The sequence below is a fragment of the Pseudophryne corroboree genome, chromosome 3 (assembly GCF_028390025.1).
Source record: "Pseudophryne corroboree isolate aPseCor3 chromosome 3, aPseCor3.hap2, whole genome shotgun sequence".
In the NCBI taxonomy this organism is placed as follows: domain Eukaryota; kingdom Metazoa; phylum Chordata; class Amphibia; order Anura; family Myobatrachidae; genus Pseudophryne; species Pseudophryne corroboree.
In genome coordinates this window covers 494,317,250-494,331,157 of record NC_086446.1, presented here as the reverse complement: position 1 = coordinate 494,331,157, position 13,908 = coordinate 494,317,250, and the positions used below count along the sequence as shown (strand labels likewise).

General features: G+C 44.7%; 1 protein-coding gene across 7 annotated transcripts in view; it reads right to left on the bottom strand.

Annotated features, from left to right (window-relative positions):
• The window catches only part of DNAH9 (dynein axonemal heavy chain 9), a 1,014,643-nt gene that overhangs the window by 363,940 nt on the left and 636,795 nt on the right, over window positions 1-13,908 (bottom strand). For all 7 annotated transcript variants that reach the window (XM_063960955.1, XM_063960958.1, XM_063960957.1 and 4 more), the window contains 2 exons: window positions 8,320-8,481; window positions 858-1,054 (listed from right to left, as the gene is read on the bottom strand). In XM_063960955.1, the coding sequence (XP_063817025.1) occupies window positions 858-1,054; window positions 8,320-8,481 (359 nt within the window). The remainder of the gene's footprint in view (window positions 1-857; window positions 1,055-8,319; window positions 8,482-13,908) is intronic.

Sequence of the window (13,908 nt, the reverse complement as noted above, 5' to 3'; positions counted from 1 at the left end):
ATGCAAACACTAGTTGGGTAGAAACAATTGTCAATAGGAATTGTGTGCTGAAAGCCTGAATAACTGGCTCAAACAGGCACATGTCCTACTATGTGCAACGTTCAGTGCACACTTCTTGTTGACAGCTGTTTGAGTCTAACCTGGCAAGGTGGGCAGAAATAATGCAGAGTGACTATTTTAAACTAAGTGATAGTATGAGTAGGATTTATGTGTTTTCTTTGCTTTGTGTCATCAAAAGATGGTGCGGCTACAGTTCAACTGAAATACATACTGTATACACCCTGCCACTTGCTGGATAGCAGCAAATAATTTCTTTATATGCATGGTTTACTGGAAGCCTTACTGTATACAAAAAGGTATGCATATAACCTTCTCCTTGGCATTTGTACTTACATGAGCAGTATGTGGTCTGCCTAGAGGTTTCCATGAAAATTAAGTTCTTGCTAGGAATAAACCAACTATAGAAGTTCTGATAACCTTAATCAAATTTTGTGTGGAGGGATTATAGCCAAGCTCATTTTGTGAATAATGTTTCCTAGCCTCTTAGTAAGTATGGCACTCACTGGGCGATATTCAAATGACATATAACGCCCAATCTCCTTACTAAAGTGATCCACGTTATCGCGCATATCATGCCCATAGTAATCAGGTTTAGCTGCGGGTTGGGAGCCCTCGCTATCTCAGGGGTAGAGAGCTGAAATGATTATACCACGCCCATCAGCAGACATAGAACGGGTGTAGAAGGGGGTGAAAAGAATTAAATACCACCCACTGAGTCACAAGTTATTTCAGTAAATAGACATTGAAGTACCATTTCCCAATCCCCATCACAACTTCCCAAAGTGTCCTATCCTTACATATGACACATCGCATCTTCAAACAGAACCAGATTCATTGCAGCGTTGACCTCATTGTGACTATCCAGCGCATCCACCAAGATTTTATTTAATGACTGCCAAGACTGGACCGGCATATACTTGGGTTCTCCAACTCCGTTAGCAAAATGGCAAAACATATTCATCACCTTCGCTTGTTCCAGCATTTCATTTATGTCCTGTAAACAAAATAAAAAATGTAAAAGACATGTTATCCATGCCAGATCATTCACAAAAACACAGAGCGTGATCACTGAATTTGGTGAAAAATATATAATGCCACTAGGAGAGCATTTTCTGGCGTGCATAAAACATTTTCTATTGAATTTTTAGTCTTATGTGAGGTTGCTTAGCAACCAATAGTCTATATTACCCTTTATTTATAGTACAACATACTACACAGATCTGTACAATAGGAGAGACAGATTAAATAGCACTTTGTATTCTAAACAGTTTGTAAGACATTCCTGAACAAAACATCAGGACAAATCCATCCAGCCAGGCCACCAATGTGCTGTGACCAAGCCTGTTGCCTCTGACACACCCCTTTTGCTGCAGGAAATTGGACCTTTTACATGAATAAAAAACGGATCTAAAAGTGTTTCCTATTGCAAGGTGCCACTATGCATGTATTCCTTGCTTTGTCCTGATGAGTGTGATAAGGATAGTACATCATGCTGCACCTCATCTGCAGAAGATAGAGAAGAAACAGGGGGGGTCATTCCGAGTTGTTCGCTAGCTGCATTCGTTCGCAGCGGTGAGGCAAAAAAACGGCACTTCTGCGCATGCGTATGCGGCGCAATGCGCACGCACGACGTACTATTACAACGAACTATGTCGTTTTACACAAGGTCTAGCGAAGCATTTCAGTTGCACTGCTGGCCACAGAGTGATTGACATGAAGTGGGCATTTCTGGGTGTCAACTGACCGTTTTCAGGGAGCGTTCGAAAAAACGCAGGCGTGCCAGAAAAAACGCAGGCATGGCAGGAAAAACGCAGGCGTGGCCGGGCGAATGCAGGGCGAGTTTGTGACGTTAAAACAGGAACTGAACAGTCTGAAGTCATCGCAAGCGCTGAGTAGGTATTGAGCTACTCTAGAACTGCACACAAAAACTTTGCTGCTGCTCTGCGATCCTTTCGTCCGCACTTCTGCTAAGCTAAAATACACTCCCAGTGGGAGGCGGCATAGCGTTTGCACGGCTGCTAAAAACTGATAGCGAGCGATCAACTCGGAATGACCACCAGAATCGGGACAGGGAAGTTGGACAAAATGTATTGCTGGAAGTGAATGAGTGCAAGGATTTCACACGGTCGTTCATTAGCCAGGTTTCCTGTAGCTCTCGATGGATACCAATAAGGATCATCCACAGGAATGTTCAGCCTGAGTTTACATTGTTTCTGACATGCCAATTTATACTGTAATCTGACAGCAGCAGAAAGCGCATTCAGTAGCAGCTGTGTATTACCACTATGACCACATTTACAGTGACAGAACACAGCCTAAGACATTCACTTTTACCAATCATATTAAAAGATTACTTAATAAAGTACAGTATATACAGTAGTACATGTCTTTGATTGCTGTACATTATAAAGGATCCATACTATATGTATAATATCAGTAAGTAGACCATGTCAAAGTCTGCATTCTTTTTATATTGTACAGTGCCATTTTAGGTTACATCTTTGTGTTATTTAAATTAAAGTTGCACTGGATGTATTAAAAAGTGCTGAGACAGTAAAGTAAATTCTGATGTATTATAGATTTACACTGCCAACCACAGGAGCCAGTTCAGTGGGTGCCCCAATATTTATGCTGCAACTAACCACATAGGGTTGGCTATGTTATGCCGGCGGCCGAGATCCCGGCGGTCAGCATATTGACGCCGGGATCCCGGCCGCCAGAATGCCGGTGGGAGTGGGGGGGCGAGCGCAACAAAGCCCCTTGCGGGCTCGGGGGCTTGCTGCGCTCGCCACAGGTTCTATTCCCACTTTATGGTTGTCGTGGACACCCACGAGTGGGAATAGTCCCTGTAAGTCCACATTCCGGCGGTCTGTATTTCTAGCGGTCGGGATTCCAGCGTCGGTATCCTGACCGCCGGGATCCCGACCGCCAGCAACGTGAATACATCCCACCATATATTTGCATACCATTTTTAAGTCATATGGGGAAATGGGGGAGGTGGTAATACCAGTATGTGGCATATTGGAATATACATAATGGTTTGATTTCTGTAAATGCAATGAAAAATAAGATTTTACTCACCGGTAAATCTATTTCTCGTAGTCCGTAGTGGATGCTGGGAACTCCGTAAGGACCATGGGGAATAGCGGCTCCGCAGGAGACTGGGCACAACTAAAGAAAGCTTTTAGGTCACCTGGTGTGCACTGGCTCCTCCCACTATGACCCTCCTCCAAGCCTCAGTTAGGACACTGTGCCAGGACGAGCGGACATAATAAGGAAGGATTTTGAATCCCGGGTAAGACTCCTACCAGCCACACCAATCACACCGTATAACTCGTGATACTATACCCAGTTTAACAGTATGAAAACAACTGAGCCTCTCAACAGATGGCTCAACAATAACCCTTTAGTTAACAATAACTATGTACAAGTATTGCAGACAATCGGCACTTGGGATGGGCGCCCAGCATCCACTACGGACTACGAGAAATAGATTTACCGGTGAGTAAAATCTTATTTTCTCTGACGTCCTAGTGGATGCTGGGAACTCCGTAAGGACCATGGGGATTATACCAAAGCTCCCAAACGGGCGGGAGAGTGCGGATGACTCTGCAGCATCGAATGAGAGAACTCAAGGTCCTCCTCAGCCAGGGTATCAAATTTGTAGAATTTTGCAAACGTGTTTGCCCCTGACCAAGTAGCAGCTCGGCAAAGTTGTAAAGCCGAGACCCCTCGGGCAGCCGCCCAAGATGAGCCCACCTTCCTTGTGGAATGGGCTTTTACTGATTTAGGATGCGGCAGTCCAGCCGCAGAATGCGCCAGCTGAATTGTGCTACAAATCCAGCGAGCAATAGTCTGCTTAGAAGCAGGAGCACCCAGTTTGTTGGGTGCATACAGGATAAATAGCGAGTCAGTTTTCCTGACTCTAGCCGTCCTGGAAACATAAATTTTCAAGGCCCTGACTACGTCCAGTAACTTGGAATCCTCCAAGTCCCTAGTAGCCGCAGGCACCACAATAGGTTGGTTCAAGTGAAAAGCTGATACCACATGGAAAATCAGATAAGGGCTTTTACATGACAAAGCTGCCAATTCTGACACACGCCTGGCTGAAGCCAAGGCCAATAACATGACCACTTTCCACGTGAGATATTTTAGATCCACGGTTTTAAGTGGCTCAAACCAATGTGATTTTAAGAAACTCAACACCACGTTGAGATCCCAAGGTGCCACTGGAGGCACAAACGGGGGCTGAATATGCAGCACTCCTTTCACAAACGTCTGAACTTCAGGTAGTGAAGCTAGTTCTTTCTGGAAGAAAATCGACAGAGCCGAGAACTGTACCTTAATGGAGCCTAATTTCAGGCCCATAGTCACTCCTGCTTGTAGGAAATGCAGAAATCGACCTAGTTGAAATTCCTCTGTTGGGGCCTTTTTGGCCTCACACCAAGCAACATATTTCCGCCATATGCGGTGATAATGCTTTGTAGTTACATCTTTCCTGGCTTTAATCAGCGTAGGAATGACTTCCTCCGGAATGCCCTTTTCCTTCAGGATCCGGCGTTCAACCGCCATGCCGTCAAACGCAGCCGCGGTAAGTCTTGGAACAGACAGGGCCCCTGCTGCAGCAGGTCCTGTCTGAGCGGCAGAGGCCATGGGTCCTCTGAGATCATCTCTTGAAGTTCCGGGTACCACGCTTGTGTAGGGAAGTCTCCTGACTCGACCATAGTCCTTGGAAGTTTCTTCCCTGTGTGACTGCCCCCCAGCCTCGAAGGCTGGCATCCGTGGTCACCAGGACCCAGTCCTGTATGCCGAATCTGCGGCCCTCTAGAAGATGAGCACTCTGCAGCCACCACAGCAGAGACACCCTGGTTCTTGGAGACAGGGTTATTAGGCGATGCATCTGAAGATGCGATCCGGACCATTGGTCCAACAGGTCCCACTGAAAGATTCTGGCATGGAACCTGCCGAAAGGAATTGCTTCGTAAGAAGCCACCATCTTTCCCAGGACCCGCGTGCAGTGATGCACCGATACCTGTTTTGGTTTCAGGAGGTCTCTGACTAGAGATGACAGCTCCTTGGCTTTCTCCTCCGGGAGAAACACTTTTTTCTGGACTGTATCCAGAATCATACCCAGGAACAGTAGACGTGTCGTCGGAACCAGCTGTGATTTTGGAATATTCAGAATCCAACCGTGCTGGTGTAGCACCTCCTGAGATAGTGCTACTCCCACCAACAACTGCTCCTTGGACCTCGCCTTTATTAGGAGATCGTCCAAGTACGGGATAATTAAAACTCCCTTTCTTCGAAGGAGTATCATCATTTCCGCCATTACCTTGGTAAACACCCTCGGTGCCGTGGAGAGTCCAAACGGCAGCGTCTGGAATTGGTAATGGCAATCCTGTACCACAAATCTGAGGTACTCCTGGTGAGGATAGTAAATGGGGACATGCAGGTAAGCATCCTTGATGTCCAGGGATACCATGTAATCCCCCTCGTCCAGGCTTGCAATAACCGCCCTGAGCGATTCCATCTTGAACTTGAATTTTTTTATGTATGTGTTCAAGGATTTCAAATTTAAAATGGGTCTCACCGAACCGTCCGGTTTCGGTACCGCAAACAGTGTGGAATAGTAACCCCGTCCTTGTTGAAGTAGGGGCACCTTGATTATCACCTGCTGGGAATACAGCTTGTGAATTGCCGCTAGCACAGCCTCCCTGTCTGAAGGAGTAATCGGCAAGGCAGATTTTAGGAACCGGTGGGGTGGAGACGCCTCGAATTCCAGTTTGTACCCTTGAGATACTATTTGCAGGATCCAGGGATCCACCTGTGAGCGAGCCCACTGATCGCTGAAATTTTTGAGGCGGCCCCCCACCGTACCTGGCTCCGCCTGTGGAGCCCCACCGTCATGCGGCGGACTTGGAAGAAGCGGGGGAGGACTTTTGCTCCTGGGAACCTGCTGTTTGTTGCAGCCTTTTTCCCCTACCTCTGCCTCTGGACAGAAAGGACCCGCCTTTTCCACGCCTGTTTTTCTGAGTCCGAAAGGACTGTACCTGATAAAACGGCGCCTTTTTAGGCTGTGAGGGAACATGGGGTAAAAATGCTGACTTCCCAGCAGTTGCTGTGGAAACTAGGTCCGAGAGACCATCCCCAAATAACTCCTCACCCTTATAAGGCAAAACTTCCATGTGCCTTTTTGAATCTGCATCTCCTGTCCACTGGCGAGTCCATAAGCCTCTCCTAGCAGAAATGGACAATGCACTTATTTTAGATGCCAGCCGGCAGATCTCCCTCTGTGCATCTCTCATGTATAAGACTGAGTCTTTTATATGCTCTATGGTTAGCAGAATAGTGTCCCTGTCTAGGGTGTCAATATTTTCTGACAGGGAATCTGACCACGCAGCGGCAGCACTGCACATCCATGCTGACGCAATAGCTGGTCTAAGTATAATGCCTGAGTGTGTATATACAGACTTCAGGATTGCCTCCTGCTTTCTATCAGCAGGTTCCTTGAGGGCGGCCGTATCCGGAGACGGTAGTGCCACCTTTTTAGACAAACGTGTGAGCGCTTTATCCACCCTAGGGGGTGTCTCCCAACGTGACCTATCCTCTGGCGGGAAAGGGAACGCCATTAGTAACTTCTTAGAGATTACCAATCTTTTATCAGGGAAAGCCCACGCTTCTTCACACACTTCATTTAATTCTTCTGATGGGGGAAAAACTACGAGTAGTTTTTTCTCCCCAAACATAATACCCTTTTTAGTGGTACCTGGGTTTATATCAGAAATTTGTAACACCTCTTTCATTGCTTCAATCATGCAACGAATGGCCTTAGTGGACATTAGACTAGACTCATCGTCGTCGACACTGGTGTCAGTATCCGTGTCGACATCCGCGTCTGCCATCTGAGGTAGCGGGCGTTTTAGAGCCCCCGATGGCCTTTGAGACGCCTGGACAGGCACGAGCTGAGAAGTCGGCTGTCCCGCATTTGGCATGTCGTCAATTTTTTTGTGTAAGGAGTCGACACGTGCACGCAATTCCTTCCATAAGTCCATCCACTCAGGTGTCTGCCCCGTAGGGGGTGACATCCCTTCTATAGGCATCTGCTCCGCCTCCACATCATTATCCTCATCAAACATGTCGACACAGCCGTACCGACACACCGCACACACACAGGGAATGCTCTAACAGAGGACAGGACCCACAAAAGCCCTTTGGGGAGACAGAGTGAGAGTATGCCAGCACACACCAGAGCGCTATATAATGCAGGGACTAACTGAATTATATCCCCTATAGCTGCTGTTATATATACTGCGCCTAAATTTAGTGCCCCCCCTCTCTTTTTTACCCTTTTCTGTAGTGTAGACTGCAGGGGAGAGCCAGGGAGCTTCCTTCCAGCGGAGCTGTGAGGGAGAAATGGCGCCAGTGTGCTGAAGGAGATAGCTCCGCCCCTTTTTGGCGGACTTTTCTCCCGCTTTTTTATGGATTCTGGCAGGGGTAATTATCACATATATAGCCTCTGGGGCTATATATTGTGGTATTTTTGCCAGCCAAGGTGTTTTTATTGCTGCTCAGGGCGCCCCCCCCTAGCGCCCTGCACCCTCAGTGACCGGAGTGTGAAGTGTGTATGAGGAGCAATGGCGCACAGCTGCAGTGCTGTGCGCTACCTTGGTGAAGACTGATGTCTTCTGCCGCCGATTTTCCGGACCTCTTCTTGCTTCTGGCTCTGTAAGGGGGACGGCGGCGCGGCTCCGGGACCGAACACCAAGGCCAGTTCCATGCGGTCGATCCCTCTGGAGCTAATGGTGTCCAGTAGCCTAAGAAGCCCAAGCTAGCTGCAAGCAGGTAGGTTCGCTTCTTCTCCCCTTAGTCCCTCGCTGCAGTGAGCCTGTTGCCAGCAGGTCTCACTGTAAAATAAAAAACCTAATTATATACTTTCTTTTTAGAAGCTCAGGAGAGCCCCTAGTGTGCATCCAACCTCGGCCGGGCACAAAATCTAACTGAGGCTTGGAGGAGGGTCATAGTGGGAGGAGCCAGTGCACACCAGGTGACCTAAAAGCTTTCTTTAGTTGTGCCCAGTCTCCTGCGGAGCAGCTATTCCCCATGGTCCTTACGGAGTTCCCAGCATCCACTAGGACGTCAGAGAAAGTAAATAAAGGCTGTTTTAGCTACAACTTATATACGTGCTTTTCCTGACTTGTTTACATAATAGTGAAAACAACATGTAATGACAATATTCCTTCACCAAATCATGCTACTTACATCATAGAACTTCATCACCAATTCTGTCTGGAGCTTATCAAACATGTCAAAATCTTTTTGTTCTACCATCTTATCTCGGTAGACGCGGTTAGATTCATGGAGGTAAAGCTTCACCAAGTCTTGTGGAGTTTTAAGGCAATCTGGCGTGGAGAACAGAATGCCCTGAAATAAAATGAATGTTACAATTAATTCTGAATTCAGTATGGCAGCTTATACAACTGCACAGCTTTCACCTTTACACATCTGTGACAGGGTGCTGAAATTGCACATAAAGCAACCAATGGAAAATTTCTATTAATTATTGCTAACTTTTTTTGTTTTGCCTATGCTCTGAAAACAGTGTTTATCTTCTTTCCAGGTGATCTGTCACCTACAAATAATGGAGGCAGCTATTTGTGTGCTGAACTTATAAATTCATGAGACTGAAGCCTACCAATTCACTATAAACCAATACCTTAAGCATATTACTCAGGCAGTGCTGGAGATATTACAGATACTCAGCAAAGGAGTGTGTGTTAAAAAAGCAGACATCATTTATGATTAGCAAATAAAACATTGTTTAACATTTCATTATTTGATGCATTGCTAATTGCATGAACACACTACAGATATGTACAACCTCAAATCCTACAGCAGCATACTACACTCTGGACCTTATTTAGTATCATGGAGCCAGGGGCATAGCCAGAACATTATGGGCCCCATAGTAACATTTTCAAGGGGCCGCCAATGCTTCTAAGGTGTCACAGCGGTTGTACATTTTATGCCCCACAGCCGTGGCCTAGTTAATGTTATGCCTAATAGTAGTGCCCTTGTTAATGTTATGTCTCATAGTAGTGCCCTGGTTAATGTTATGCCTCACAGTAGTGCCCTTGTTAATGTTATGCCTCATAGTAGTGCCCTTGTTAATGTTATGCCTCATAGTAGTGCCCTAGTTAATGTTATGCCTCATAGTAGTGCCCTAGTTAATGTTATGCCTCATAGTAGTGCCCTTGTTAATGTTATGCCTCATAGTAGTGCCCTTGTTAATGTTATACCTCATAGTAGTGCCCTTGTTAATGTTATGCCTCATAGTAGTGCCCTAGTTAATGTTATGCCTCATAGTAGTGCCCTAGTTAATGTTATGCCTCATAGTAGTGCCCTAGTTAATGTTATGTCTCATAGTAGTGCCCTTGTTAATGTTATGCCCCATAGCCATGGCCTAGTTAATGTTATGCCTCATAGTAGTGCCCTAGTTAATGTTATGCCTCATAGTAGTGCCCTTGTTAATGTTATGCCTCATAGTAGTGCCCTTGTTAATGTTATGCCTCATAGTAGTGCCCTAGTTAATGTTATGCCTCATAGTAGTGCCCTAGTTAATGTTATGCCTCATAGTAGTGCCCTAGTTAATGTTATGCCTCATAGTAGTGCCCTTGTTAATGTTATGCCCCATAGCCATGGCCTAGTTAATGTTATGCCTCATAGTAGTGCCCTAGTTAATGTTATGCCTCATAGTAGTGCCCTAGTTAATGTTATGCCTCATAGTAGTGCCCTAGTTAATGTTATGCCTCATAGTAGTGCCCTTGTTAATGTTATGCCCCATAGCCATGGCCTAGTTAATGTTATGCCTCATAGTAGTGCCCTAGTTAATGATATGCCTCATAGTAGTGCCCTAGTTAATGTTATGCCTCATAGTAGTGCCCTTGTTAATGTTATGCCTCATAGTAGTGCCCTAGTTAATGTTATGCCTCATTATAGTGCCCTTGTTAATGTTATGCCTCATAGTAGTGCCCTAGTTAATGTTATGCCTCATAGTAGTGCCCTAGTTAATGTTATGCTTCATAGTAGTGCCCTTGTTAATGTTATGCCTCATAGTAGTGCCCTTGTTAATGTTATGCCTCATAGTAGTGCCCTTGTTAATGTTATGCCCCATAGCCGTGGCCTAGTTAAGGTTATGCCTCATAGTAGTGCCCTAGTTAATGTTATGCCTCATAGTAGTGCCCTAGTTAATGTTATGCCTCATAGTAGTGCCCTTGTTAATGTTATGCCTCATAGTAGTGCCCTAGTTAATGTTATGCCTCATAGTAGTGCCCTAGTTAATGTTATGCCTCATAGTAGTGCCCTAGTTAATGTTATGCCTCATAGTAGTGCCCTTGTTAATGTTATGCCTCATAGTAGTGCCCTTGTTAATGTTATGCCTCATAGTAGTGCCCTAGTTAATGTTATGCCTCATAGTAGTGCCCTTGTTAATGTTATGCCTCATAGTAGTGCCCTTGTTAATGTTATGCCTCATAGTAGTGCCCTTGTTAATGTTATGCCTCACAGTAATGCCCTTGTTAACATTATGCCTCATAATAGTGCCCTTGTTAACGTTATCCCTCAAAGTAGTGACCAAGTTAGTTTTTTGCCTTATTTATGAAAGCAATGCTTCAAGTGCTCCATGACAATTGGCAGCTTTTGAATCTTACACGTCAGCCCCACGTCTGCAGGGCCTTCAGGGGTGAGAACATTTACAGTGAGTGTAAAGATAAGAGAGAATGGTGGGTGGGATCAGCCAGCTCCTACCTTCCTAATGCAGAAAATTCCACTTTTAGTGGAGATCTTAGTTTCACCACCATGTACCTTTCAGGGACAGTCGTCAGTTGGAGCTCAATCCCCACCCCTAAGCTCACTTCACAAAGGCTGCAATCAAGGAGAAGCCTATTCACCAAAACGTGCGTGCGGGAACTTAATTATATTAGTGTGGTGCTTTACTGAGAGGCAGGGACTGCCACCTACTGTATATGAGCGCTAACAAGTCCCTGTTTTTAGGCTGGCAACAGCATGGACTCAGTTGTTTAACAACTAATTCCAGGAACTTGGTGGACAACTGGGTTCGGGGTCTCCCAAGCTTCTGGGCCCCATAGCAATCATAACAATGGCACTCCCTACACCCAATCATGGAGATATGAGCAGTTATACTGCAGCTAATACAAGGCAATTGGAAGTCTACTTTCATTTTTTTTAAACTGCACCAGAAAAAAAATTAAAAGGAGCATGAGATAATATTTGTAGCACATATCATTGACAGCTACACCATTGCTTAATAAATTTAACCCAGAGCATCAGAGAGAGTTCTAAGAAGCAGAGTTATATTTCTGTGTTACAGGTATAGAGGTGTTAGTGGAGGGCGAGGGACTGTATTAATTCACTGAGAGGAGGTATAAAGAGAGCAAAGTAGACTGCCAAGAACAGAGCCTTAAGTAACCCAGCATATACAGAATATGAAGGACAGGATGTGCTTATAGTAGGCTAAACACACTGAAGGAGCATTCAGAAAAGTATGAGGCAAACCAGGAAACAACAGTACTGTTAAGGCCAAAGGAGTGAAGGGCGTAGAGTAAGTGGTAGATTGTATCAAAAACAGCAGGGAAGTCATTGAGCAGGAGTATGGAGAAGTGATATCAGTAGATCATTGGTCACTTTAGTAATGGAAATCTTAGTTGGGTGGAATCAAGATGGGCAAGAAGGTAGTGAAGAGAAACTGTGGCTGTATACAAGAAGCTACTGTATACAAGCTAATTTGGAAGCAAAGGGGTTGTATACAGGCTAATTTGGAAGCAAAGAGGAGTAAACAAATGGGGTTACAGCAGGAGATAGAGGAAGGGCCAAGTGATGGTCTCTTGAGTATAGGAGAGATAAGTAAATGCTTGAAGATGGAAAAGAAGGTGCCAGAGTGGGACAGGTTGATGAGACGAGCTAAGTGATGCCAAACATTAGTGGGAGAGCATGGAGGAGTTGGGTTGAAAAGGATTGAATGGTCAGTGTGAAAAACGTGTCTTATTAACAAGAGAAAAACTGGGGGGGGGGGGGGGAGGATTTACAGGTATGCGAGTGAAGGAAAAGGTTGGTTTAGGGTGATGCATCTGGATAGACTAGTTTCTATGATGTCTATCCTCTCTCATGCCAGTCGCATCTTGTCTTGTGTCTAACCCTCCTCATGCCTGGACCCTCGTCTCCTGTCTACCCTTTTTATGCCTGCCCCAAAGAGGGGAAAAGAAACAAGCAGCCCTGAGAATGGCCCCAAATTGTTGACATACATACTGCATGTATTTGGTATTTATCTAAAATAAAAAAAAAAAAAAAGTTTTTCAGTTCTATACAACAGATCTCAATGACGTAGATAGTAGTAATATTCTTTTATTTATCCCTGATAAGATCTCATTTAAAGTATAGTGTTCACATGTACATACCTGATTAACAGGACAGGTGCAGCAATATCCCTTTATAAGTCACTGATACAATCTCACCTAAATTTAGTGTAAGAGTTGTATTCTCTTGATCTCCAGGACATACATAGTTAGTGATACCACTGTATACATCACTAGTAAGATCTCACATAGAGTATTCCAAATCACCAGATATCCAGGGGGACATGGAAATGAAGTGACTGTGATATCACTTTCTAGCACATAACTAAAAAGCTGTCAGCCATGTTGGTTTACATGAGAGACCCATTGGGCTATAAAAAAAATACAGTTCTCTAGGTGCCCATCTCAGATTGCAATCCCCATACTCATTACTAAATTAGTTTCATCTCCTGAACATACACTGTGAGCAAATACTTCAAATACCATGTGTACATAAGATACAGCATTACATTAACCCTAGGTTTCTGTGGTCTACTTTCTTATGTAAGACCATACATAAGCAATTTCCATGTCCTAACATTAAATTATCCATTAAAGAAGGAATGCAAGATAAAACCAAAAGTGCTATTTTCCATCTACAGAGGTGTTCAGCTGTTGATTTGAAGGTTTGCTAGCCTTAGTTTACCAAGATGATTACCAACAGATTGCTGTCTGCTGCCCCATCTGCGATCTGCTGTCTCATGGCTCTGTTTTTGTCATGTTACCTTACAGGATTAATGTCTCATGTAAGTACTCAGCAGTGACTGGAAGGCCCGACACGATCCTCCTTGTCAAAACAAGTTGACAGCTCCCTTCATTACAAATAGGCCTATGCTAATTGTCTCATTACTAACACGGGCTGAAATCAGAACCTCAATTAGTGTTGCTAATGAAGAATGATATGAGTGTCCCTGCATTGTGAGATCTGAATATGCATTAAATTGGCAGCCTCCAAATCTCTTACAAAAATCTTGTTAGAAAAAAAAAATCCTATCTTTAGTTTGGTAATGAGTCCCAGTAACAGCTGAGAAGAGCACAGTAATGAATTTACAGGGTAGTGAAAAGTAGAGGATTGCTGGGACACCAAACGTAAGCGGCATTAGACAAAAGTCAGTCTGTGTTCTGTGTCCAGTCACGAAATCCCCTGAAAAGATCACTTGATTTCTACATACATGAACCACCATAATATGTTGCATGATACGCACACAGCAGAAGTGATCATACTGTGAGCTGAAGAAATTATTATGACAACTTATGGCTGCCCTCAATGTTTGGGATTTTCCCCAATATAACCACTGGCACTTATGGCATCTGGACAGCTCAGTTCCCTGTCAATACTGCCTGGCAGTGATAAGGAGGGACTTGCTGCTTTGCTGGCCACTGTTGATGGAATTTGGCAGTTGTGGATCACACATACCCAATCAAACAGAGAATGTACGAA